The sequence below is a fragment of the Ahaetulla prasina genome, chromosome 18, assembly GCF_028640845.1.
Source record: "Ahaetulla prasina isolate Xishuangbanna chromosome 18, ASM2864084v1, whole genome shotgun sequence".
NCBI classification, from domain to species: domain Eukaryota; kingdom Metazoa; phylum Chordata; class Lepidosauria; order Squamata; family Colubridae; genus Ahaetulla; species Ahaetulla prasina.
The window spans coordinates 1,602,757-1,630,245 of record NC_080556.1 but is presented as its reverse complement, the minus strand read 5'-3'; the positions used below and the strand labels follow the sequence as shown (position 1 = coordinate 1,630,245).

The 27,489-nt window shown below is 46.8% G+C and overlaps 1 protein-coding gene across 1 annotated transcript in view; it reads right to left on the bottom strand.

Moving 5' to 3' along the window:
- Positions 1–9,042: 9,042 nt before the first annotated feature.
- The window catches only part of CAMTA1 (calmodulin binding transcription activator 1), a 32,609-nt gene continuing 14,162 nt past the window's right edge, over positions 9,043–27,489 (bottom strand). Inside the window, exons 8-13 of the mRNA XM_058161263.1 lie at positions 26,975–27,165; positions 26,048–26,294; positions 24,773–24,844; positions 22,143–22,336; positions 21,004–21,078; positions 9,043–9,406 (exon numbers count right to left, since the gene is read on the bottom strand). Of these exons, the coding sequence (XP_058017246.1) occupies positions 9,346–9,406; positions 21,004–21,078; positions 22,143–22,336; positions 24,773–24,844; positions 26,048–26,294; positions 26,975–27,165 (840 nt within the window). The 3' untranslated portion in view covers positions 9,043–9,345. The remainder of the gene's footprint in view (positions 9,407–21,003; positions 21,079–22,142; positions 22,337–24,772; positions 24,845–26,047; positions 26,295–26,974; positions 27,166–27,489) is intronic.

Here is a 27,489-nt window from a genome sequence, read left to right as displayed (position 1 = left end):
CATGGAGGAAATTCGCAGCTGGAAAAAAAAAAAGAAAATAAAACTGACATTTGTCGCCATCGTGGTGAAAGAGAAAATCCCAGCGGGATAGTTAATGCCCAATCGTGTCACAGATCTGAAGTAGCTGCCTGATGAATTAGAGCTAAAATTTACTTTTACTTGGAAAATCAATATATAAGGGCACTCCCGAGATGTTGCAATAGTTTTACATTCCAGAACTTAGTACAAAAGGATAATCCTACATGAAAAAGCATGTTTAATAAAGGCTTCATAATTAGCGAGTCTAAAGTGACTTCCCTTCCTATCACCTGTCCCTCTTCTCAAGAAATCGGCGTTGTCTGAACAAAACGAGACATATCAGTTGCAGTTGGAATAAAAATCTACGGAGAAATGAGGGCATCGGGATTGCCCCACACATTCCTTCTCCGTGTCTATTTCCTCGCAATTTTTCCTTGATTTATTTCAAGAAAAATAGCTTGCTGATTCGTGTACGGAGAACCCCTTAGGCCCATGATGGCGAACCTATGACATGTGTGCCACAGGTGGCACGCGGAGTCATATCGGTGGGCACGCGAGGTCAGCTTCGCCAGCGGATTTTTGGCCTTTCTGGGCCCACAGGAACTCAGAAAAAATGTTGTTTCCGACCTTCGGAGGGCCTCCGGGTGTGTGTGTGTGTGTGTGTGAAGGCCCGTTTTTCACTCCGCCCCAGGCTCCAGAGCCTTTCTAGGAGACTGGGGAGGGCAAAAATGGCCTTCCACACCCCCTCAGAGGTCCTCTGGAGCAGGGGTCTCCAACCTTGGTCCCTTTAAGACTTGTGGACTTCAACTCCCAGAGTTCCTCAGCCAGCTTTGCTGGCTGAGGGACTCTGGGAGTTGAAGTCCACAAGTCTTAAAGGGACTAAGGTTGGAGACCTCTGCTCTGGAGGCCATAAACAGCCCATTTACCAACTTCCAGTGGGACTGGAAGTCAGCAAATGGCCCGTTTCTGTCAGGGATCTGCAACCTTAAACACTCAAGGAGCCATTTAGACCCATTTCCCAAACAAAAGGAAACACCGGGAACCACAAAAACCCTTCCCATGCCTGACTATTACTTGAGCGGCTACAAAACTAGCATATCTCGTTGAATTAAACGTTCCGTTTTCTTCAGAAACTTTACTTTTCTTGGATTTATCCATGGTTGGCCTACCAGGGGTTGAAAAGCTCAATAAATCGCGTGCTGGCAGGTGTCACACATTGGTGGTTGTGACGCATATTTTGAGTGACGGAGCCGCAGAAGAGGGATGGAAGAGCCACATGCGGCTCCAGAGCCACAGGTTGCCGACCGCTGCTCTAGGTTGATGTCCCTTAGCTCTTTTGACACCGAAGAAGCAATTAGTACCCTTGAATAATATTTAATATTTAACGTAGGTCATGTTGGTGATTTTCTTTTACCGTGTTTCCCCAAAATATAAGACCCTGTCTTATATATTTTTTGAATATTTTCTGGGAGGGCTTATTTTTGGGTGGGATTATTTATGGAGGGAGGCTTATTTTAGCGCATGCAGTCAAAAGCCGGACTGGGCTTATTATCAGGGGATGTCTTATTTTCGGGGAAACACGGTATATCAGTACTCCACGTATTAATCCGAAATTGGGGTGATTTTAAAATTGCTTTTCACCTGAAGTGAAATTTCCTTTCCCACCTTTTCTAAGGGATGTCAAGTTTGGGATGAGAGCTGACCAAGAAGCAGGAAAGTGACAGCCTGTGGACTATATTGTTAAGTAAATAGGGAGACACGTTGGAAGTTAAATCTGGTCTTGTTCCAAGCCGGGAGGAAGATGCAGGAGGCAAGCTGCAGTCAGAAAGGAGGTCTCCATTTTTATTTTTTTAAGGAATCAGAAGCAAAGCGATACAGCAATCGGTTCTGGGACAGCTGACAAATTGGGAGGGTGAGAGGAGGTGGGCTTTTATACAAGTTTTGGGGGCTTTGGATTGAGATGCCTGTTCCTGTGCGAGAATATTTGAATGGTTGTGGTCAGATTCCTATGGGGTCATGTAGGGGTCATGACTGGCTCTACAGGCAAAAAGGGGAAATGCAAATCCTAGGTGTTTTGTTTGTCTGAGCTAATCTTGTCGGTTTCGGCATTTTTGTCTATTGTGTTGCCTCTTTGGGGTTTCTGGCTGCCCTTTGTTTATGAACAGAGTGGCCGGGCTTTCTGAATGGATGCAAAATATGCATTCCTAAACCTAGCCCTGTGATGGCGAACCTCAGCTCAGCTCCAGCACTCATGCACGCGCCAGCCAGCTGAGTTTTTGGCCTTCTGGACCTACCGGAAGTCAGGAAATGGGCTGTTTCCGGCCTTCGGAGGGCCTCTGAGGGAGTGGGGAAGGCCTCCCCAGGCTCCTAGAAAGGCTCTGGAGCCTGGGGAGGGAGAAAAACGGGTCTACCGGGCCACCGGATGCCAAAAGCGGGGGTGGGGTGGGGGTGGATTAGGCACACACGCACAGGGGGTGGGCTGTATCAAATTATGGGTGTGGGCGCACGCCCGTGTGACACCCTCCCCCGCCGTGGTACAGGAGTCCGAATAGGTCATGCCCCCATGGCCACTCCCACCCAGCAACCGGGCAGAGAACCGGTTGCTAAAATTTTTCAATCCCACCCCTGGATCTTTTGCCATCGTGGTTAAAGAGAAGATTCCAGGGACCGAAGACGTCACAGTTCTGCCCGCTGAGCGAAAGCCAATTTTTTTTTTTTTACTTTATTTTGAAAGTTAATGCTTAAGGGCGCCATCCCGAAAGGGTGGATGCAGTAGCTTGGCCAGTCTCCAAGAACACAATCAAACCTTAGTGAACTTTCCAGAGTTAAGTGGGAGGGGGAATAAATCACACCCGCACACACAAACAAGGAGAGAGAGAGAGAAGTTAAGAGAAAATATACGGTGAAATAAACGATACCTTTCACCCGCCTAAGAAAGGGAGGGAGGAAGGGACGAGCGGCTCAGGAATTTCGTGTTGGAGACGGAAAGTTAATCTGCATAATCCAACTTCCATCTTCTGAGACCTGGGATTGGGGAACGCCCCATATCCCATGTTCCCCTGCCACCCCTTTCCCATGCACAAGGCCAGGCAAGGGGGCTCTTGCAGGGGTGCCAGGTGACAATTCGACGTGGCCAACTCGCCATTGGACAACCCGCCAGAGGGACAAGAGTTATACGACTGTCAAAGAAACGATGGAATAGAATCGTTCAGGAAAGGAGGCACAAAAAGGAGGGATAGAATGAAATGCGAATGGCAAAAAATAATCTTTTTTGTTTTGTTTTAAATAAACCGAATCGTTAAGTTGTCCTGCAACAAGTTGTTCCATGGCGAGTTGGCCTTCACTGTTAGGAAGTTTCTCCTTACTTCCAGGTTACTCCTCTCCTTGATGAGTTTCCATCCATTGCTTCTTCTCCTTCTTTCTGATGCTTTGGAGAATAGCTTGACCCCCTCCTCTTCTTTGGGGCAGCCCCTCAAATACTGGACGATGCTATCACATCCCCCCCTAGTCCTTCTTTTCTCTGGACTGACCATGCCCAATTCCTGCAAGCGTTCTTCCAAAGTTTGTCTCCAGGCCTTTAATCGTCTTAGATCGTTGAAGCCAGTTAGCCCGTCTCCCCTCAGGCGTCTTGCCAAGTTTGCAGCTTCCCCACTCCTTTTTTTAAAATTATTATTATTTGCATTTATATCCCGCCCTTCTCCGAAGACTCAGGGCGGCTTACACCATGTCAAGCAATAGTCTTCATCCATTTGTATATTATATACAAAGTCAACTTATTGCCCCCAACAATCTGGGTCCTCATTTTACCTACCTTATAAAGGATGGAAGGCTGAGTCAAACTTGGGCCTGGTGGGACTTGAACCTGCAGTAATTGCAAGCAGCTGCTGTTAATAACAGACTGTTTTACCAGTCTGAGCCACCAGAGGCCCTCCTGAATTTATCTTAGCAGATTCATTTCCTAATTTTTCTTCCCGGTCAATCCATCCTACACATTTCTCACCACCACCACCTCTCTTCCTTCTGAAGAATCGAACCACCTTCCCAGCTTAAACTTCGTAAGCCTCCCGTCCTCTCCCCTTCTCCAAGTCATTAATCCAAAAGTTGGCCAGCCCAGCATAAATCTTGGGTGTTATACAAAACACAAGTAACACTTCCAAATGAAGCGGAACCATTCATTAAGTCTTCTTCGTTTGCGGTTGTTGGGCCAACTGTGAGGGCGTTTAATGGCACTCTTGTCTATTCCGTATTTTACCATTTCGAGGAGAATATTAATCCGGGAGAATATTTGTGGCGGAGGGTTGAACTGTGGGGGTCCTTGGTGCTCTCTCTGAGCTTGGTTGTTTTCTTGCAGATGTTTCATGACCCTGCTAGGGAACATCATCAGTGCTAGGAAAGAGTCGGGTTTTGTGGAGAAGAGGAGGAGGAGGAGGAAAACGGGAAGAGGAAGAAGGAAGGAGAAGGAACAAAGGAAAGAAGGGAGGAGAAGGAGAAGGAAGAAGAGAATGGAGAAAGGAAAATAGGAGGAGGAATGAAGGGAAGGGAGGAGGATGACAACTCTGGGGGTCCTTGATGCTCTCTGAGTTGGGTTGTTTTCTTGCAGACATCTAATTACCCAACTATCGGTCTTAGAAGGGAGGGGGGTTTGAGGGGGGGATAGAGGAGGAGGAGGAGGAAAATGGTGGGGTCCTCGGTGCTCTCTCAGCTTTGTTGTTTTCTTGAGGACGTTTCATTACCCAAACTAGGGAACATCATCAGTGCTAAGGCGAATATCAGAAGAGACCAAGCTTTTATCAAGCTCAAGTTAAACTATGCCTGCAGCATTCCCCTGATCTACTAAGCTAGGAACTTGATTTAAGGAGCAGAACATTCCTTTGCATTAATAGACCCTTATTCTCTGCTTGGACAGCCATCGCTGCGACAATAAAATGCCCCAAAGCGAAATATCTCAAGTATCAGTTACAAAATAATTTTGTGAAGCCCAACATCTTTCCACCTGTTACCAGGTAAAACATGCCACAGGTACATTCCAGATATGATGGAGGGAATGGTCTTGGGAGACTGAAAACGTTCCTCAAGTTTCAAGAGACCATCCAGACCAGGGGTCTCCAATCTTGGTCCCTTTAAGACTTGTGGACTTCAACTGCCAGCTTTGCTGGCTGAGGGACTCTGGGAGTTGAAGTCCACAAGTCTTAAAGGGACCAAGGTTGAAGACCCCTGATCCAGACCATTACCCAAATTAAGAACGATTGAAGAGTTATTCAATGTCCTGAAGACTTCAGGACATTCCTAGAAACGCAAAAAGTTGGCGATGCACCCACAACACAACCCACAAAAAGCCCACATGCTTCAAAGGGGGAAATTTTCTTCTTTTTTTTGTTCTTTTTTTTAATTTACAGCAGAAAGAATATAAAGCATTCAGAAAACATTTTCCATATTTTTTTTTTTTAAGGGCAATTCAAAACATTTTGCATGATTTCCAGCAGCTGAGTTTCTTCAACAGATCCATTGAGTCAGTGATGCTTTTTTGTTTTTTGTTTTTTTCTTTTTAAACATGCAGAGTTACAAAAATAAAACTTACAAAAAGAGACATCTATAACTAGGTTTTACATGCAAGTCTCAGGAATTCCCCTCCCCCCCCCAAATCTCTGCTTTGGGCACCAAACTACTGTGTGGAACGGCCACGAAAGCGTGCAAGAGGGGGTTCATGTTATATTCTGCATTTCGTTCGCGCAGGGTCGTTCGTTTCACGCGAGTGAAGTCACACAAGGGAGCAATTCCGGATATATTTTTGGAGGGGTGGGGGTGGGTGGGAGACACGAGAGCGTTCCCCGATCTGGTTTTAGGATCGAGCAGACAGGAGGGGACCAGAGGCCCCATCCTGACATGGAATCCTGAACCCCAGAGAAGGGACATGCCCCGAAACTTGACACGGTCTACACAGAACGTGCCAGAGGTCATCGATTGCCCCAAAGCGAGCGGCCCCCGCAATTCCCCAAAACTATTTGGGATGTGGGCATGGGTGGTGCAAGGGGACTACAGGTAGTATAACGTTGCTCAACTTGTCTTGCGGGCAGCCTCTAGTCCATGAGAAGACAGGCTGGCCCACTTGTCAAGTCTGGATCTGGAAGGAATGATGGTGGAACACCTTGAGATGTTACAACTCTTTCTGGAAACCCTCCGGCCAACAGGACCAGGTTTGCCAAATCACTCCTGAGGTCAATCTTGTGGCCAGGGAAAGCCACGTCCATCTGAAGGAAAGTAGTAGCTACCACTCGGCCAAGGGGGGAGGTGTCTCTTCTCTGTCTGGTCAGCCACAAGTCAAGGACCTTCTTCATATGTTGCGGCAATCCTGGTAGACATCAGAGTCTCTGACGCCATCCGGAGAGGGTTAGTGGAACATCTGAAGGAGGTCCTTGATGTGGCTTCACCACTGCGGGTGAGGCAGGGATTCTAGATCCGTTTGTTTTGTGGGTTGAAACGGCCACACACCATCACGCAGAGGGGCGAGCGTGTACAGCAATGCAACCACACATCCAACCGGGGTTTCAGTCGGTCCTGGCAGTGAACGGAGGCAATTAAAGAAAGAGAGAGAGAGAGAGAGAGAAACAAATGACAGAAGAGACACCTGGATCTCAGGCCAGGTCAGGTTCTCCATCTTTGTCGGTGAAAGATGTTGCGCAGAATGGTGAGGATGCCGATCCTCACAATCAACCATCCAGAATCGAATGGAACGGTTGAATGAAGCAACTGGGATCATCCAAGATCCAACTCGCCCTCCAGAAGGCCAACTAGCACTAGCAAGATGCACACTGGATGTGTGTGGGGGGGGCAGAGGGGGAGCAGGTGTGGGAGGGATTGAGCGCTCTGGCTTTCTCGGAAGCCACCGCGCACAACCGAATTCCCAGTGTTGCAATCTGCATTTCAACTTGTCAGAAAAAGGTTGAATTTTAAAGAGTTTTCTTTGGCTGTTCTTCCTCTTTCTTTCTTTCTCTCTCTCTCTCTCTCTCGCTGGAAATAGCAAATATACCATGATACCCCTACGTATCCTTTCCATCTTTTCATTATTATTATTATCTTTTTTTTAAAACATTAAATTTTTTTTTGTTTTGTGCAATTTAGTACATTGTCTGACTTTCAGCGGGAAATATGGACAGGTGAAACTTTTTTTCCTACTTTCGTACTATTTCTTGTTTTTTAAATTTTTTTTAAAGTTTATGTTCATTCTAAGTGTTTGTTTTTTATTGGAGTGAGTGTATGGTGCTAAGCTAGATACAATTTGGAATTCTTATGATTATCTGCTTTGCAAAATAATTTAATTTTTTGTTGTTGTTAAGCAATATTAGCATTCACTTTACTTGGCACCATTGGCAAAAAAAGAGAGAGAGAGAGAGAAATTAAATAAAATAAGAACAAAATAATAAAATAAATAATAAAAAAAAAGATAACCCAGAAGGTTAAAAGAAATTTAAAAACTCCTGGTAGCCAAAATCAAATGTAAACATATCTCTTTTTTTTAAAGTAATGTTACTTTGCTTTTTTTTCCTAAGTCTAAATACATTAGCTCTTTTTGCTTCTGCAGTTTTATTCATGCTTTAGCAAAATGTTCTTCTAAAGAACATTTAAAATAAAGTTTCTTATAGTGAAATAAAGTTTTTGTTTCGTTTTAGACCATAAGCCACTAATGCTTTTACTTTTTTTCATTTCTTTTTTCCTTGAATTCATGCACATCTGTTTTAATATATACAATATGTACAAACATCCACACTTATTCTCGTTCATTCAGACAAAACTATACAATTACGCAAATTTCTCTTGCCAAGCTATTGACCCTTTGTGAATAAAATATTTAGCAATTAATCAATATATTCCCTCTCAAATATTTATTTTTGTCATTGCCATTTCTAACCTTCTCTCTATATACAGAAACTGCCTAGATTTTGATTCTTTCTTTCTTTTTCTTTCTTTCTTTCTTTTTCTTTCTTCTTCCTTCTGTTTGTTTGTTTGTTTGTTAGTTGGTTGGTTTTTTGATGAAATAGCCAAAACAATAATTTTTTTTCTGGGTGGAATGCTGCACCAGACTTCTCCCTTCGGTGTTTAGTACTGTCCAGTTAGCATCTCTGCACGTGACTCAAGTCGAACAAGAGGTCTGCAATGTTACCAAAAATGCTTTACAAACCCATCGCCATTTAAATAAGTAAAACTCTTATGTGAAGTAAGGCCAGAAAATAAAGTGCAATAAACATGAGAAGTGCATATGGCAGTTGATAGACTTGAAGGCTTTCAAGAGAGAGAGAGAGAGAGAGAGAGAGAGAAGACATCGATAAAGAAATGTCGAGCTGTTTCACCCCCATTCTCTCTCGGCAACCCAACACCACCCCGCGTTAAAATACCCGTTTGCCTTAAAAAACACTGATGCTTCCTGGAAAATAAAAACTCGAGGAGGAAGGACGGAAAATATCTTTTGGGGGGGAAGAAAAACAAAAAGAAGAAGAAGGAAAAATCAGCCGATCGGAATGGTGGCGGCCTCGACGACGAACGGAAAAGATGGGACGAGCGAGAGAGGAATGGAGATGGACGGAGGAAGTGAGACAGGAGATTGTCCGAGCGGTTCCCACGGACAAATTCCCAAACGCGTGGATGTCGGAAAGAATTTGCCGTTCTCGGATCGTTGGGGTTGTTTTTTTGTTCTTGTTCTTCTTCTTTTTTTTTTGCGCAATTTGTATTCGCGTTATTATTAATAATTTTTTTTTTGGTTTTTTTTTTTGGTATCGTATTTGTACAGTTCCACATATGGATATATTTTTTTTTGTTTTTTTTTTTTGTCATTTTGAATTAACAGCCCTCTATGGAAAAAAAATAATAATAATATTACATGATCGACTGGATTGCTTCTCGTGACTCGTTTCGCAGAGGAATGAAGGAAAACTTATGAAAATGCCGTCCGGGTGTCGCTCTTTCCCCCCCTCTCCTCCCCCCCCTCACCAGACCCCCCCCACCCGCCCAGCCCCCCCCCAGCCCCGATGATGCAACCAAAGAGTTGAGTTCCAAAGATGCCTTGCTGAACAAATTAAAAATTGTCCGTGAAAGTGCAAATGTAATGACTAAACATTACCGTTTAAAATCCCGCCGCCGATAAGATTCTCGGCAGTGGTAGTCAAGTCTTTTTTTTTCTTGTTTGTTTTTTTGTTTTTTTTTTAAATAATCAAAATCATTTTTCTTTTTTTTTTGTTTGAAATTGTCGTTGCATGTTTCTGCTGAAAACAGAAAAAATAAAATAAAATAAATGGAAACAGTCCGAAAAGACGACGGCCCACCCCTCCCGGGCTCTTATGGGATGTTGTCGTCGCCAGGGTCCCGTTCTTCAAGTCCCTTTTTCGAGTCTTTCGCTCTGGGGAAGACAAAAACAAAAAAAAAACAAAAACAGGAGAGAGAGACATAAGAGTCCCTTTCTTAAGAATGTCAGCAGTATCGAACGCCTGTCTTTCGGGGTTGAACATGTGTGGGGTGATGTAATTGGCAGCTTCCCCCAAGAATGTTAATAATATAGGCAATCCTCGCCTTTTCAGACAAATTGTTGTCCAATCTCTTCTTAAAAACCTCCAGTGTTTTTAGTTCTGGGAGGTTTCTTTATTTATTTCTCGCTTTATGAGCATTCGTTTTGTGACTGTTTGAAGTTACAACGGTATTGAAAAAAAGCACAATTTACAATCATTGGTCCTCACACTTACAATAGTCAAAGTATCCCCATCAAAATCAGGTGGCTTGGCCGCTGTCGCGTATTTACGATGGCCGCCGCAGCACCCCGGTAGTTGTGCGATTGCCATCTTGCGATGTTCCCAACTGGCAACATCAGTGGGGGAAGCTGGGTTCACTTAACCATCCTGTGATTGACTGAACAAGTGCTGTGACTTGCTTAACCGTGGCAAAGAAAGGTCCTTAAACTGGGCACATTATCGCTTAAGAACCGCTTTGCTTAACCATGGAAATTTCTGGTCCCAATTTTGGTCATAAGTCGAGGACTATACAATGATTCCAGGAAGCTTACAACAATCCATAAGGCATAGGTAAAGAATATAACCCTTTTCCCAGGTTATACCAAATATCCTTGCAATTCCAAGTATTAGCAAAAAAGGGAATTCATGTTGGTATTTACATTCATTGGAGAGAAAGGGATTTCAAGAGAGCAATCAGACAAGACATTGGAAAATATACCAGGTTGTTTGCACACATGCTTGGCTGTGTGCTCACAGCACCATCACATTTATTTATTTATCACCCATCTTTATTAATTTATAAATAACACAAAGTATCAAATACTCCTTCCTCTCTCCCCTCCCCAAATAACAACCCTGTGGGGTGAGAGGAGTGGAGAGAAGGTGACTGGACAAGGCCACCCAGCTGGCTTTCATGCCTACGGAGGAACCAGAACTCAGTCATCTGATGATTTGTCTAAAATCACCCAGCAGTTTTAATTCCTAAATTGGGACTAGAACTCAGGTCTCCCGGTGATTGGCCCAAAGTCATCCGGCCGTCTTTCATGCTCTAAGGAAGGACCAGAACTCAGTCTCCCAGTTTCTAGCTTGGTGCCTTAACCATTAGACTAAACTGCCTTTTTCAACATGTACTGTCCATTGCTTACTCTCTTGTAATCCATTTCTCTCCAATCTTTCTGCTCTGCAAAGGGAGATGTGTGAGAAAAACGATAGCGATGTGATGGCTATCGTGTGACTTGAGGCTGCAAATGCAGGCGTCGCTTGTATTTTTTTCAGCACCGCTGTAACTTCGAGCAGTCACTGAACCGTTGGTAAGCGAGGACTCCCCATATACATAACCAGAGCCTATTGTGTAACAAAAGAAGAACAGCGAAGGGTTCCATTTTCTTGCCGAAGGGCAGCAGGCGAGCACCACATTTGGGCCCCCTGAAGACAGTCCAGTAGGAGAGCAGATTTTCAGAGATTTCCCAACGGGGATTTCAAATTTCTAGTTCAGCTGTTATGTGGTTAGTTTGGCCACTAAATGTGAACAAAGCCACTGTACTGTATACCATGAACCCAGGTTTAGAGTTTAGTGTGAACCCTACCACTCTCTGGCACTCCCCTTTGGTCCTGAAATAGCGCTCACCCTAAGGTTTTTCTTTCTGTATGATGCTAACCATCTTAATGCACGAATTAGCCCGGGGGCGGGGGGGGGGTGTCTCCAAACTTGGCCCCTTTAAGCCTTGTGGACTTCAGTTCCCAGAATCCCTCAGCCAGCCACCAAGTCCACAAGTCATAAAGCGGCCAAGAGACACCCACCCACACACCTGTGCTAGTTTGTGCAATAAGATGGCGAGAATCAGACTGAGAGGGAACTGAGCTGGGGAAAATTGATATTGGCCGGGGAATTCTGGGAGTTGAAGTCCACATGTTATAAAGTGACCATGTTTGGAGAGCCCCGAATGAGCAAAGCCATTAGGGAAAGACATCCAGAAGTGAAGAACCCCCGTTTCCTCCCCCCAACTCCCGCAAGAAAAGAGAAAACTGAGGTCAGACACATTACTCTCTTGTAATCCATTTCTCTCCAATCTCTCTGCTCTGCAAAGGGAGATGTGTGAGAAAAACCGATAGCCCCTGCGCTGCATTTTGGAGGTGGAACCAGAGCATGGCGTGCTTCCCCATGCAAGACCTGCATTTCCACCATCCAAGCCCCCTGTGCAGGGCTGCCCTCGGTGGATGGATTCAATCAGACATGCCAACTCATGCCAAACTTAGATTAACTGGACTCGCCGGCCGGGCCAAGGAAAAGCAAGTCATGCTTGCCCGGTGCCACTGGTGTTCGCCTGGTTGTGAGAATGCATGCAAATCCTCCCAGCGTCCCATGTTTGCAAGAGGATGGAAGTGCCAAAATCTTTCCTGGGATGCTCATGGGAAAAAAAATTAAGGGATGTTTAATGAGCTGGACCGCTTTTTCCTCAGCTGCAGCAAACTCAGTTTCAAGAGAGACCAAACCCCGCATGTGATGAAGAACACCTCAACTAACCCTGGCTCCAACACCCCACGAAACGCACAAAGAGGTTCACACTTGGAGAGGAAATCTCCACTTTTTTTTCCCCCCCTGGAATGAATGGACCAGTGGATGGCTGGTCCAAAAAGATCCTGAGACAAGGATACGCTGAAATCCTCCTGGGTTTTGGAGGAAAACATTTCCTCGGATGCTGAATTGAAGATAAAGGTTCCCTAACTTGCACACATACAGACCCTCACAAGTACTTCAATCAGGGGTGGGATTCAGTCGGTTCGGAGCGGTTCAGGCGAACCAGATGCTACTTTTACATCTGGTTCGCCAAACCGGTAGTTGGCTGGCTGGCACAGCCGAGCCCACCCCTCCCCTCCTTTCCCAGGAGCCGACATGCGGCCCGATTTGGATGCCAGGTAAGCGCAGTGCCTGCCCAGAGGCTCGGGAAGGGTGAAAAACGAGCCTCCTGGAATTCTGGAGATGGGCCCGTTTCCGGCCATCGGAAGGCCTCCAGAACCCAGGAGAGGCCGTTTGAGCCCTCCTAGAGGTTTGAGGAACGCCTCCGGAGCCTGGGGAGGGCGAGAATGCCGCCCCACTGTGGTGCAGGAGGCCGAGTAGGCCACGCCCACTATGGCCACGCCCATCCAGCAACTGGGCAGAGAACCAGTTGCTAAAATTTTGGAATCCCACCCCTAATTTCAATCCCCACCTTCCTCCTACAATTCCTTTCCCAACTATTGCTTTACTTTTAAGATGTCTTCTTCTTCTTTTTTAAATCGTCTTTGGAGCAAATGGTTTGCTAAAACATGTCCAATGCTGGACTTTCCCTGCAAAGTCCAGGTGTTTTTTTTTTTTTTTAAAGGAGGAGCAGGGAGAGAGTTCCAGTGTTCCCAGTGTGTGGGAGGGAGGGAAGGGAGGGAGGGAGGGAGGGAGGGAGGGAGGGAGGAAGGAAGGAAGGAAGGAAGGAAGGAAGGAAGGAAGGAAGGAAGGGCTATGGGGTCCCTGGTGCTCTCTGAAAACACCAAGAATTCAACAATTTTAGATTAAAGTTGTTTTTCTCAACACCTAATACTCTTTGAGGCAGCTGGCATAAGCAATGGATCACTGACTCTATATTTAATTTTGTAAGTCAAGCTAGAAACAGGGTTTCAGATGCAACCCACCTGGGATTATTTTTAGATTATTTTCCCTAGCAACGATGTGGGACAGAAAAGCATGGAGGGAGCAGAGCACACAATCCCCAAAATTACTTTTAACCGTCCCTTCAGCCACCTTAAAGTGATGGCCTTGCAAGATAGGCTTGGCATTCCCTTCTTGGTTTTTGCAAAACCATGAAAAAGATCAAAACTTTCACAAAATCTCGTTTGGGGAGAGTCCGGTTTTTCCTAGACGGTGACCTGGGTTGCTAGTCCCTGGAAGGCCAGATGCTCTGCTCCAGTGGTGGGCAAAGTCGTGAACATGGCAATGGGGAAGACTGCGGGAAAACGTGGTAGCGACCTGGTTCTCCTCAACTCCTTTGGTCCATTGGTAGGCAAACTTGTGAGCATGGTGATGGGGAAGACTGTGGGAAAACATGTTGGTGAGCTGGTTCTCCCCAACTCCTCTGGCCCACTGGTGTGCAAACGTGTGAGCATGGCAATGGGGAAGACTGTGGGAAAACATGTTGGTGAGCTGGTTCTCCCCAACTCCTCTGGCCCATTGGTGCGCAAACGTGTGAACATGGCGATGGGGAAGACTGTGGGAAAACATGATGGTGAGCTGATTTTCCAAGGCTTCTCCCAGGCATTGCAGGAAATGTCAGATGTGACTCAGGAGAGGTGGGGGGGGGGGTCTGCATGCACATCAAAGGCCTTTCCTGCCCCATGTGAACCTTCCCGATGGACACCCATCATGGCTTCCCCAGGAGAACTGCCTAGTTGCGCTCCCAGCATTCATAACAGTGGCTGCCAGGAAGTCCGCACGGCTTCGTCCCCAGCTTTGCAAGCCAGCGCAAGTCCTTTCCCCATTCTCGAGCTGGCCACCTGAACTCAGGAACGGACCTCAAGGTCTGGCCCATTTGGGGCATCAGCTGGCCGGCCCCACCCCACTCCCTACCTCTGGATACCAGAAAGAGAGTATCCGAACTCTCCCTCTGGCTCACTCAACGCCCAGTCGCCCAGTTCCCAGAAGCGCTCGAGAATAATCCCGACCCACCTGGCCACCCAACCGAAACCCCCCCCCTCTTGCTTTGTGTCATTTCCCCGCCATGAATATTCTGTATGGTTGACATGCTATACGTTCCAGCTGGGCCCCCCCGGCGAGTTCAGGCCAGCTCAGAGGAAACGGTAAAATAAGATCCCTGCATCCCCTTTCTTTCCCTCCCTCCCCGTTTCTCCGCATGCCCCATGGACGGATGGACAGATCCACTTCCCCGCTGCCCGTTTTCCTTTCATGCACCTTGTCTGGACGTCCTGCAGACCGTCAGAAGCAGCAGGGTTAGTAGCTGCGACGGAGTTAGTCTCCTTGGGCTTTGGCCACTCCGATGGGATGTGAAAAGTCAGTGCATTCTCATCTCAGCTGCAGCCCCCCCCCCATGCAAGCAAGCACGAAGCGAGAGAACCCGAGACATATAAATATATATTATCTTGAGATATATATATAGATATATATATTAAATGGAAGAGAAAAATTACAGCAGGCAGCTAAACTCACCCTTTTGTAACGTCTATGATCCATCAGGGGGCTTCAAATGAGCAAAACAATAGCAAAGAGCTATTAGCATATATATTAGCATTATCGGCGGCAACAGAGAACTTTAGGAAAAAAAAAAGGATTGCGAATATTCTGGCTGGCGGGAAGAGGACCACTTGAAGGATGGGAGTGAGGCAGTGGGCATTTCAAGGACCACTTTGCAAATACGGGGATGGAGTGGCTGAACGTAGACTCTTAGGGCTGGAAGTGGCCGCGGAGATCCTCTCATCCAACTCTTTCATCAAGGAGGAGATCTTACGCCATTCTGGACAAGTAGTCGTCCATGGGTTTTGTTTTTGTTTTTCTATCATGGTGATCGGAACTGGACACAAGTTATTCCAAGTAACCCCCGTTCTTCTCTGAGGTGAGCAAGTCACACCTACGTGCACAAACATTTCTCTTGCTTCTCCTGTTTCCCCCCAAAAATAAGACCCAACTGGAAAATAAGTCCTAGCATGGTTTTTCAGGATGCTCGTAATATAAGCTCTACCCACCCCCACCCCCCACAAATAAGCCCCAGTTAAGATTGTCAGCCAGATGGGTGCATTTGGTACCGTATTTTCCCCAAAAATAAGACCTAACCGGAAAATAAGTCCTAGTATGATTTTTCAAAATGCTCGTAATATAAGCCCTACCCCCAAAATAAGCCCCAGTTAAGATTATCGGCCAAATGGATGCATTTGGTACCATGTTTCTCCCAAAATAAGACCTAACTTGAAAATAAGCCCTAATGCATCTTTTGGAGCAAAAATTAATATAAGACCCGGTCTTATTTTCGGGGAAACACAGTAACTGTCGCCTGTCAAGTTTCCATTTCACTCTTATTTTTAATTAGAATTATACAACCTAGTGGGAATCGGAGCCTGGGTGCCATGGAAAATGTAGAATGGGCAATCAACATCCTAGACCATAGACTCCTAGGGCTGGAAGGGACGGCGGAGGTCTTCTCGTACAAAGCAGGAGATTTATAACATCCAGTGAAATGGTTGTCTACTTTCTTCCTGAAAACTTTCAGCGATGGAGCACCTACAACTGCAGTGGGCAAGCTACTCCACCGAATAATTGTTCTTACTCTCAGAAATGTTCTCCTTACTTGTCTCAAAGGTGTTTTTTTTTCCCCCACCAACTTTCTTGTTTTTTTCTTTGAAAATGTTCTGTTCTGCTCTACTCTAATTTTTACTTCTATGTTTCGCAGTGACAGTCTGCTCTGGGGCGGGTGGATGGGAAGGGAAAGGCTTGAGGGGAAATGAAAGTAACTGCTGTTATCTCCCTGAGATGCTGCTTCAAGGTCACCCAACTGGGAGAAGAAAGCAGCTGCATACCAACCTACATTTGAAGTGACCGCTCTGGAAACATCTTGCTTGAACCCGACTGGTCATTGGAGAGGCGGGGAGGGCAGTGATGGAGGCAGTTAAGGGAGGGAAAAGTGGAACTTTGGGATTTTGGTGGCAAATTCTCAGTATGCATAAACTGCAGTACACTTGACTTATATATTATAGCAGATGGTTGCCATAACTCTGGTAACTCTACATATACACGTGTGTGCATGTATGTGTATCCGTGTGAATGAGATAGGTTAGCTTTTCTACCAACTGTATGGGGAGACTGTACAAAAGGCACTAAGCATAGAGTGTTAGTTGCACAAGCAGTCCCGCAAAACAAAATATTTAACAATAGCCACGGAGACTTAACATGGATATATTTGAGTACATTTGTCGAAGTCCCTTAACCAAAAACTAAGGCAGCATTTCTCAGACCTGGCCACTTTTAAGGCGGGTGGACTTCAACTCCCAGAATTCCCTAGCCAGCCATACCTACACTATAGATGCTGGCTGAGGAATTCTGGGAGTTGAAGTCCACCCGCCTTAAAAGTTGCCAAGGATGACCAATACCGATCGAAGGTCAACAGCCTAAGACAAAGGGGAGCAATCTTCTTATGGGCTAGCACCTTGTCACTTTCAAAAATACAGATAGCTACAGGGGGCAATATTTTTATCAGAAACAAAATGAAAAAAAAAAGGTTGGTAAGGTTGGACATTCAACAAAACACCAAGGTAGACACCTCTCAACTCAACAGCAGTGTATAACGATGGCCTTCCGTTCAGAAGATAGCATGTGGAACTACAGTCACCTAGGGCTGGTCCCAATGAGTTCAGTGGAATTTGCTTTGATTGGTAGGATTGAGCACCCCCAACTGCTGCCTTAAGCGATGAATGAAAGACCATTTATCTGGCAGGTGGTTCCACCGAACTCCTCGAGAACTTCTTGACTCCTAGCCATTCAGATGGTCCTCACTGAAGGACCACTTGCTCAGCAACTATTCAAACATACAACAGGGTTGAACATGATTACAACCAATTCTCGTAGTTCTGACTCTTGCAGCGAGGTCTCTGTGTTGATGTGGCTGTGATCCAGGGACATCGCAAAGAGGACGACGAAGTGAGCCACAGTCATACAATTGCAATTTCTGACATTTCCTGCTGGCTTCCCCTAAGCAAAGTCAATGGGGAAACCGGCAGGAAATCGGAAGCCAAAGACATGTGAGGATAGCAACTGTGATTGCTAGAACTGCTACAGCTGTTATTTATGGCATGGTCATGTGATGGCACACTTTAGAACCGTGTCACTCAGTGACTACAATTCCAGTCCCAATAACCATAGTAAACTATTTGTAATCTCGATTCTTCATGGGCAGAGTTTGGAGTGTGGTCCAGTTCAACATCTTATGGGACAACAGTGAGTACCTCGGTACTTCGTTGTTAAGTGGTTCTGGGAGGCACAATGAGTACCAAAAATGATGAGTACCCAAGAAATTTTTCCCGTAAGGAAAATCACAAGGCAGCCAACACCAACAAGTTCTAAGTTGTGCATTGGGTATCAAACAAAACAAAAGCCCCGATTTGAGTTTTCCTAACCACAAACTAGCCTTGGTTAAGATGATCCTTCAAAGAGGGAAGATGAAATAGATCAAAAGAGGCTTGAGTACAAGTTATCCCTCAAGGAGGTTAAGAACCAAAAAAAAAAGAGAGAGAGAGAGACGTTCTGACCAGGGCTCCAGAAGACATATTTAGTGTACAAATGGCCTTTATATATATATATAAAAGATATATAATTTATATAAAAGATATATAATTTTATATATTATTTCACTAGTAGGACTTCATATTTCATTTAATCTATGGTGATTTAACCAATTTATTTCACTAGTAGGACTTCCTGTTCCGTTGACTCTATGGTGTTCTAACCAACTTATTTCACAGGTAGGGCTTCCTGTTCCGTTGACTCTATGGTGTTCTAACCAACTTATTTCACAGGTAGGGCTTCCTGTTCCGTTGACTCTATGGTGTTCTAACCAACTTATTTCACAGGTAGGGCTTCCTGTTCCGTTGACTCTATGGTGATTTAACTGATCTCACTAGTAGGACTTCCTGTTCCATTGACTCTATGGTGGTTTAACCAACTGATCTCACTGGTAGGACTTCCTGTTCCGTTGACTCTATGGTGATTTAACCAACTGATCTCACTGGTAGGACTTCCTGTTCCGTTGACTCTATGGTGATTTAACTAACTGATCTCACTGGTAGGACTTGCTGTTCCGTTGACTCTATGGTGATTTAACCAACTGATCTCACTGGTAGGACTTGCTGTTCCGTTGACTCTATGGTGATTTAACCAACTGATCTCACTGGTAGGACTTGCTGTTCCATTGACTCTATGGTGATTTAACCAACTGATCTCACTGGTAGGACTTGCTGTTCCATTGACTCTATGGTGATTTAACCAACTGATCTCACTGGTAGGACTTCCTGTTCCGTTGACTCTATGGTGATTTAACCAACTGATCTCACTGGTAGGACTTGCTGTTCCGTTGACTCTATGGTGATTTAACTAACTGATCTCACTGGTAGGACTTGCTGTTCCGTTGACTCTATGGTGATTTAACCAACTGATCTCACTGGTAGGACTTGCTGTTCCGTTGACTCTATGGTGATTTAACCAACTGATCTCACTGGTAGGACTTGCTGTTCCGTTGACTCTATGGTGATTTAACCAACTGATCTCACTGGTAGGACTTCCTGTTCCGTCAACTCTATGGTGATTTAACCAACTGATCTCACTGGTAGGACTTCCTGTTCCATTGACTCTATGGTGATTTAACCAACTTATTTCACTGGTAGGACTTCATATTTCATTTAATGAAATATCATAAAATCTTTTCTTTTATGTAAACTGAGAGCATATGGACCAAAGACAAATTCCTTGTGTGTCCAATCACATTTGGCCAATAAAGAATTCTATTCTATTCTATTCTATTCTATTCTATTCTATTCTATTCTATTCTATTCTATTCTATTCTAATGTGATCTAACCAACATATTTCACCGATAAGACTCCTTGTTCCGTTGAATCTCTGGTGATCTAATCAGTTTATTTCACTGACCAATGTATCTCTCTGATAGGACTTCCTCTTCCATTGACTCTCTGTTGTTCTGTTAAACACATTTGCATCCTTAAACACTTGCTACCAAACTCATCCACGGGTCAATTTCTATCTACAGGCGCAAAACTTGTGGTATGAAGCCCCCCCCTCCCCTGCAACAAGCTGGGATAAGCTGGGGGGCCAAATTATGATGCGGGAGGGAGGATTAGGAGGTCTAAGAGGAAAAGGGTTGATTTGCAGATGCTTAAGACACTAATTTTGCTCCTTAAAATGCCTGGGTCTCTTTTAGAAACAGGTTCTGGATACACACCCCCCCCCAAAATCTTTGACGGACCAAGCAAGGTTTGGAACAGCCCCTGAACCCATGTCCTTTTGTGCCTCTGCCGATGGAGAAAACGTGACACTCCATTGATTTCCAAGAGCAAGTATTTCAAAGCACCAAAAAACTTGCAAACTAAAATTTAGCAGCCTTTGCTTGACCTAGTTGGGAGACCCCAGAAGACCACTCCCCGCCCCCCCCCCCCGCCCCCCCCACCAGCAGAAGTAAATTTTTTAAACATTTTGTTGTGTCAGAAATGATCTCTTTGGGTCTTCTCGTCCGACCCCCTGCTCAAGCAGGAGGCTCTACCATTCTGGACAAATGGCTGTCCAGTTTATTCTTGAAGACCTCCAGCGATGAAGCACCCACAACATCTGGTGGCAAGCCGTTCCGCTGGTTAATTAATCTGGGATGATAGAATCGCAGGGTTGGAAGAGACCTAGGTGGGTCTTCTAGTCCAACCCCCTGTGTGAACACCATCCCGGTCAAATGGCCACGGGGCAAGATTTTGGCAATCGACACTGATATCGTTCTGTCCCCCTTCGCCTCCGTCCGAGCGATGGCTTAATTAGCCGGCACTATCAGCTCTGGCAGCAAAATAGCGAGTGTATGCCAAGTGTCTCTGTTATCTCCCTCGACGCCGATGAGTCACCCAGGAACAAACTCTTAGTTAATCAGTTGATTTTCCTGCTACGAAGAGGCACAGCAGCTCTTGCTGCCTTTATATCCTGTGGGGTGTGGCTCCATGATTCAGCACTTCCTAGGCCTGCCCTACCCCTGCTTCTGTTGTTCCCTCCTCTCCTGCCTGCGAAACCTAGGGTCCAGCCAGGCCTGATTGCCATCAGCTGGGTCTGAAGGCGTGGCCTGCAGGGGGGGAAAGAGTCAGGGGACGGAGGCCTTGTTATCTCCTCCACCTGGCCTGCCTCTGGCTCCTGGAGCTGAGCCAGGGAAGCCGGTGCTCCCGAGGTAAGTCCTGACGGCCCTTCCCCCTCACTTTCCAAGTCACTTTCTGGCAGGAGGCCCGGCTCAGTGGGGCGCAGACACAACAGATATCTTGAAAAGATTCTCTTTTCAGATGGACAGGCCGTGGTCCAAGCCGTCTCTCCTTCTGCAACGCAAGGCCGGTGCAGTTCCCACAACCGAGAGCCAGCGTCTCTGGGCTCTCACCCAGCCGGCACCAGCGGTGAAATGCTACTGGTTCAGGCCGGTTCTCCCAAACCGGTACTAAAAAATGCTACTGGTTCGCTGAACCGGTAGTAAAAAAAAATGCTTTAAAAAAGTTTTTTTAAAAAAGGTTCCCAAGATCGTGTGCCGTAGCTGAGTCGCCTCCCCTACTGTTCTACTTACCTTCCCACGCCTCCTTTTGGCGCCTACTGCGTATGCGTGGCCAGCGAACCGGTAGCAAACCGGTTCAGATTTCACCACTGGTCGGCACCCCCTTGCTAGGAAAGCTCCCCGGGACCCCACCCCCCACCTGAAAGGGGCTCTAGCCGTGCCTCACCTGTGGCGACAGCGCTGTAAGAACCTCATGATTTTGCGGGCAGCTTGGTCCTGTTTCTTGGTCAGCAGGCTACTTCTATTGGAAGAGAGAAAATGTTTGTTGGGTGACTTAGAACCCAGAACTTTTGGGGTGGGGGTGGGGGTGGGGTGCCTGTGTGTGAAGAATTGCATTTTCTCCCGGCACTGATGATGTTACCTAGTTGGGTAGTGAGACGTCCAAAAGAAAATAACTCAACTCAGGGAGCATCAAGGACCCCAGATCCTTCTCTCCTTTGCCTCTCCTTCTTTTCTTTCTCCTCTCCTTCCCTCTTCCTCCTCTTCTCCTCCTTTCCATCTTCTCTCCTCCTCCCCTCCCCTTCTCTTCCTCCTCTTTTTCCTCTCTCCTTCTTTTCCTTCTCCTGTCCTTCCGTCCTCCTCTCCTCCTCCTCTCCTTTTTCTTCTCCTCTCATTCCCTGCTCCTCTCCTCTTCCTCTCCTTTTCCTTCTCCTCCTTCTTCTCTCCTCCTCTTCTCCTTTTCGTCTCTCCTTTTCTTTCTCCTCTCCTTCCCTCTTCCTCCTCTTCTCCTCCTTTCCATCTTCTCCTCCTCTCTCCTTTTCCTTCTCCTCCCTCCCTTCTCTTCCCCTTTTTCCTCTCTCCTTCTTTTCCTTCTCCTGTCCTTCCGTCCTCCTCTCCTTTTTCTTCTCCTCTCATTCCCTCCTCCTCTCCTCTCCCTCTTCTTCTCTCTTCCTCTCCTTTTCCTTCTCCTCTCCTCCTCTCCTCCTCCTCTCCTTCTTCTTTCCTCCTCTACTTTTCCTCTCTCCTTCTTTTCCTCCTCCTCCTCCACTCCTTCTCTCCTCCTTCATAAGTTTTCATCTGTTGCTTCTTTTCCTGCCTCCAGGTGCAGCCCCCCCAAATACTATAAGGCTGCCCTCCTGTCGCCTTTCTCTTTCTTAAGCCCTCAACCATCGCATCGTGCAGTTTAGCCTCCAAACTTCTCCCTGATCCTCTTCCTTGCTCTTCTCTGCACTCTTTCGAGGGTCTCGCTTCATCCAAAGCTACAGGACTCCCCACCACCCCCACCCCCACCAAGGAGTTCCCCAGCTGATGGAGGAGCTGTGCCCCCTTCCTTCCCGCCCCCACCCCCCCCAAAAAAAGGCCCACCTGAGCTTCTGCTGCACGAGGGCAGCAGTTCGACGGTTTTGCCTCCTCTTGCCGAATTCTTTGTAGCTGCGATAAAATTGCTGGATGAGAACGGCGGCTCTTCGGCTCTGCTGGAATCTCTTCTGCTCGTAGTAACTTCGGAATTTGCTCTGGATCAAGATGGCAGCTTGGATCATCTTTTTATAAAGTGCATACTGCGAGGGGAGAGTGCAGAAAGGCGTGGGGGTGGGTGGGTGAGGGGTGGGTGGGTGGGGGATTGGGGAGGAAAGAGAGAGAAAGGAAACTGAAGCCGCTGGACACCCAGAACACCCACTGGCAAGAAGCAAACAGGTAGAGTTGATCCCTGACTTATGACCACAACGGAGCCCCAAATTTCTGTCGCTAAGCAGGGGGTTGGGTTGTCAGGGGGTCCTTCGGGGCTTCCTGAGCTTCCTTGTTTAGAATAGAATAGAATAGAATACAGTAGAATTGAAAACAAATAATACAGAATAGAATAGAATAGAATAGAATAGAATAGAATAGAATAGAATAGAATAGAATAGAATAGAATAGAATAGAAAACATGGAATGGAATGGAATGGAATGGAATGGAATGGAATGGAATAGAAAAATAGAATAATAAAATTTAGAACAGAATAAAAAATAAATAATATAGAATAGAATAGAATATATGGAATGGAATGAATGGAATAGAATAGAATAGAATCTGGAAGGGATCTTGGAGGTCTTCTAGTCCAGCCCCCTCTTCAAGCAGGAGACTGTATGTCATTTCATACAATTGACTGTCTAGTCTCTTCTTAAAAACCTCAAGCGATGGAGCACCCACAACTTCTGGTGGCCAGCTGTTCCACTGGTTGATTGTCCTCACTGTTAGGAAGTTTCTCCTAAATCCCAGGTTACTTCTCTCCTTGATTAGTTTCCAACCATTATTTCTCGTCCTACCTTCAGGTGCTTTGGAGAATAGTTTGACCCACTCGTCTTCTTTGTAGCAGCCCCTCAAATACCGAAATACCGCTATTCTGTCACCCCTAGTTCTTCTTTTCTTTAGACTAGCCACACCCAACTCCTGCAACCATTTTTTGGTACGTTTTAATCTCCAGGCCTTTAAGCATCCTAGTTGCTCTTCTCTGAACTTCTTCCAAAGTCTCAACCTCTTTTTTGTAACGTGGGGACCAAAACTGGAGGTAGTAATATTCCAGCTGTGGCCTTACTAGGGCTTCATAAAGAGGAACCATCACTTTTGATTCTATGCCTCTGTTTATGCAACCGAGGATTGTGCTAGCTTTTTTGGCGGCTGCCGATGGATTGATTGAGGAGAAAGGTAGGATCAAAGTGCCCATCATCCCCTACGCAAGCCTTCTCCATCACAATGATGGAGAGACCCCGGTGAGGGATTGGATTCCCACAACTAAACAACGTGGATTCACCACGCTAATGTCTCCTTTCTCGAAAGGCAGTTCAACCGCAGAACGAGTCGAACCAGGATCTAGCCAAGATAGGATCTAGCCTATCTTTAGGCAACGTGCTATTCTTCCGGTAGGATTAAATCGACAATTTTAATTCAGAGTTTTCCAACCACGGCAACTTTTTAAGACCTGTGGACTTTCAATGCCCAGAATTCTACAGCCAGCGTGGAAATCTTGTCTGGCTCCTTGTGTGTGTGTGTGTGTGTGTGTGTGTGTGTGTGTGTGTGTGTGTGTGTGAACAGTTCCCTCCCCCACCTTATAGGACGTAGCAAAGCAGCGGTACTGAGACCCAGCCTCCACAGCCAGCTCCCTTCCAGGAGCATCCTAGCCAAAACCAACCAACGTTTCTCACTTGCTCAGACTGTGCAAAGCTCACAAGCTGGGTGTGTATTTATGGCGTCATTACCTTCAAGGCTATCCAAGTAAGCTTGGGAGGGAGAAACAGAAAATACAAGATTAACGTTAAGAAGTCGGCCCCGTCCGTCATCGGCGGCACTAAGCGAGTCTCAAAAGAGCTTCTCAGAAGGGGAGAGAAGCTGGAGGCTGTGGGGTTGAGATGGGCCGGCGGCTTCTTCAGGAGAGGCTTCAGCGGAGTCGTGCAAATGGGTGTGGGGCGGTGCCAAGAAGACCCCACCACCCATTTCCACGGCTCGGGTGACCCCCCCCCTTCCACCCGGGGACACAGGAAAAAACCTCCAAGTGGCCTTCTCTAAAAAGAAAAAAAAGGCAAATGACCGGCTTCGTCTGCAAGGAGCGTCAATCCTTCCCTTCCCCGCCATTCCATCAGAGCTGAAGAAGCTTCTCGGGTGAGAAGCGAAACCTCTTCGAAGGAAAAGTTCATTTGCCTCGTTTTTTTTGGGGGGGGGGAAACAACTTTGGGACACACGAACGAAGGCATCTTCTTCAGAAAGACCGGGAGGCAGGCTGAAGCCCTTCCAAAGCGAGGTCTGAAAACACCCCCCCACCCCACCCCGAAAACTTTACACAGTCTCAATGAGTTGGGTGGCCCAATGGATGAAGAGAGGGCAGTCCTTTCCAGAGAAACATTCCCCCACTCCCTTCCCCAGGGGGAAAACCGTGGCCCAAATGGTTTGGGTTCGAGGATCTGGAGATGCCAAGCGAACGACGGGTCTCTTAAGCCATGCCAACGGGGTTCCTTCTCACCTGCTTGTATTTCCGGTAACAACGCTGAATGACGGCCGCGGCCACTTCCTGTTGCTCCCGGAGGGGACGTCCCTGAGAGGAAAAACAGATAAAGCAGCGAAATCACTTTCCCCGTGAAGAAAGGGGCGAGGAAGAGCCGGAGAGCGTGGCTGGAGGATAGTTCTCAATGAAAGGGGGAAGCCGCCAGAGAGATGGAGGGAGGAAGAATTAAGAGGAGGGTAGGGTAGAATAGAATATAGAAAAGAGAATAGAATAGAATAGAATTTAATACCGAATAGAACAGAATAGAACAGGAGAGAAGAGAAGAGAAGAGAACAGAATAAGAATATAGAACAGAACAGAGCAGAATAGACTATAGAACAGAACAGAACAGAATACGGAACAGAACAGTATAAGAATAAGAATATAGAACAGAAACAGAATAGAACAGAATAGAATATAGAACAGAACAGAACAGAATATGGAACAGAACAGAAGAGAAGAGAACAGAACAAGAATATAGAACAGAACAGACTAGAATACAGAATAGAACAGAACAGAGCAGAACAGACTATAGAACAGAACAGAATATTGAACAGAACAGAGTAGAATACAGAACAGAACAGAGTATAGAACAGAACAGAATAGAATATAGAACAGAACAGAATATGGAACAGAACAGAACAGAACAGAATAGAACAAGAATATAGAACAGAACAGAATAGAATAGAATACAGAATAGAACAGAACAGAACAGACTATAGAACAGAACAGAATACGGAACAGAACAGAGTAGAATACAGAAAAGAACAGAATATAGAACAAAACAGAACAGAATAGAATATAGAACAGAATAGAATAGAATATGAAACAGAACAGAATGGAATAAGAATATAGAATAGAACAGAACAGAATACAGAACAGAACCGAATAGAATAGCAATAGACTGATATACCGCTTCACAGTGCTTAATAGCCCCCTCTAATCAGTTTACAGAGTCAGCCTCTTGCCCCCCCAACAATCTGGGTCCTCATTTTACCGACCTCAGGACAGAAGGCTGAGTCAACCTTGAGCCTGTCAGGATCGAACTAGCCGGCAGTCGGCAGAATTAACCTGCCATCCTGCATTCTAATCCCTGTGCTCCTCACTTTCTACGCCGCTACCGCCGTACTTTTGCCCGGAACCGGCCTTCCTCCCAAGGCACCGGAGAGTAGGAACCTCCGCCCCACCCACCCACCCCCATCCCTCGCGGCTTCTCGCCCCTCCCCCTCGACCCACAAGGTCACCCTAACCCACCTTGTATTTCCTGAAGACGGTCTGGACCAGCTTGGCGGCTTCGTAGAGCTCCCGTTGCTCGTGGTCGGAGAGAGTCAGCTGTGCAAACTCGTTTTCCACCTTCTCACCGGCGGAGGCGCTTAGGAACTCGGACCAGTCTGTCGCCGAAGGGAGGCTGGGCTTCTCAAAAGCCATCGCATTGACTGGCGAGCCGGAGGGGCTGCGGCTGGTGTGGGGCGAGGGGGTCAGGCACCCGCCGTAGAGACTTCTGCAACAGAGGGGCGGACAAGAGCGTCAGGATTTCTCCCCGGTCTGAGAAAAACGGGGCGGGTGAGGGAGGGAGGGAGGGAGGGAGTGGGGTGGGAATCCTCAGGAGACATCTAGGAGCTAGCGCTGATGACGTTCCCTAGTTGGGTCGTGAGACGTCTGCAAGAAAACCAGCAAGCTCAGAGAGCACCAAGGACTCCCACAGTCCTCCTCCTCTCGGCAACTCTCTCCTCTTTTCCTTCTCCTCCTCCTCCTCCCCTCTCTCTCCCCCCCTCCTTTTCCCCAACCCCTCCTCCTCTTCCTCCACTTCTCCTGCCCCCTCCTCCTCCTCTCTTCTTCTCCTTTCTCCTGATCCTCCTCTTCCTCCTTTCTCCTTCTCCCTCTTTCTCCTTCCCTCCTCTTCCTCCCCCTCTCCCTCCTTTCTTGGCCTCTCTCCCTCCTCCTCTCTTCCCCTCCTCCTCTCTCCTCCTCCACCCCTTCGCCTCCTTTCTCCTTCTCCTCCACCTTTCTCCTCCTCCTCCTCTCTCCTTCTCCTCCTCCATCTTTCTCCTCCTCTTCCCTCTCCCCCTCCCCACCTCCTTTCTCCTCCTCCCCACTTTCTCCTCCTCTCCTCTCCCCTTCCCTCCTTCATCTTTCCCGTCTCCTTCTCCCCCTCCCCCTCTCCTCCCCCTCCCCACAAACCTTATCTGAGCAGCGCTGGGCAAGCGGTCCACGTCGGCCAGGTAACTGGCCAGCCAGCTCATGGAGGTGCTAATGGCGGCACTCTCCGTCCTCTCCGCCTGGGACGCCTCTTCGGCCGGCACAAAGTTCTCCTGCTTGATCCTCTCTGGAGTTGCTTCGATGATGTGTTCGGCCAGAGTCATCATGGTGACCTGCGGGAGGCAAGGAGATCCTACTCAGCCCTCGCACAAGCCCCTCTTCCTTGTCCCCGCTTAGAATCAGGAGGCTGGAGGGAAACTCAGAGGTCAACCAGTCCAACCCCCTGCCCAAGGCAGGAGTCCTTATAACCTCCTGGACAAGCGGTTGTCCAATTTCCTCACTCTACATCTCCAATAGACTTGTCTATACTTTTGCGGACTACCGAAGCCCTTGCTATATCTCTACAGGCAGTTCCCGTCTTACGACGATTCATTTAGTGACCGTCTGAATTTACAACAGCACTGAAAAAAGGGACTTATGACCGTTTTTCACACTTA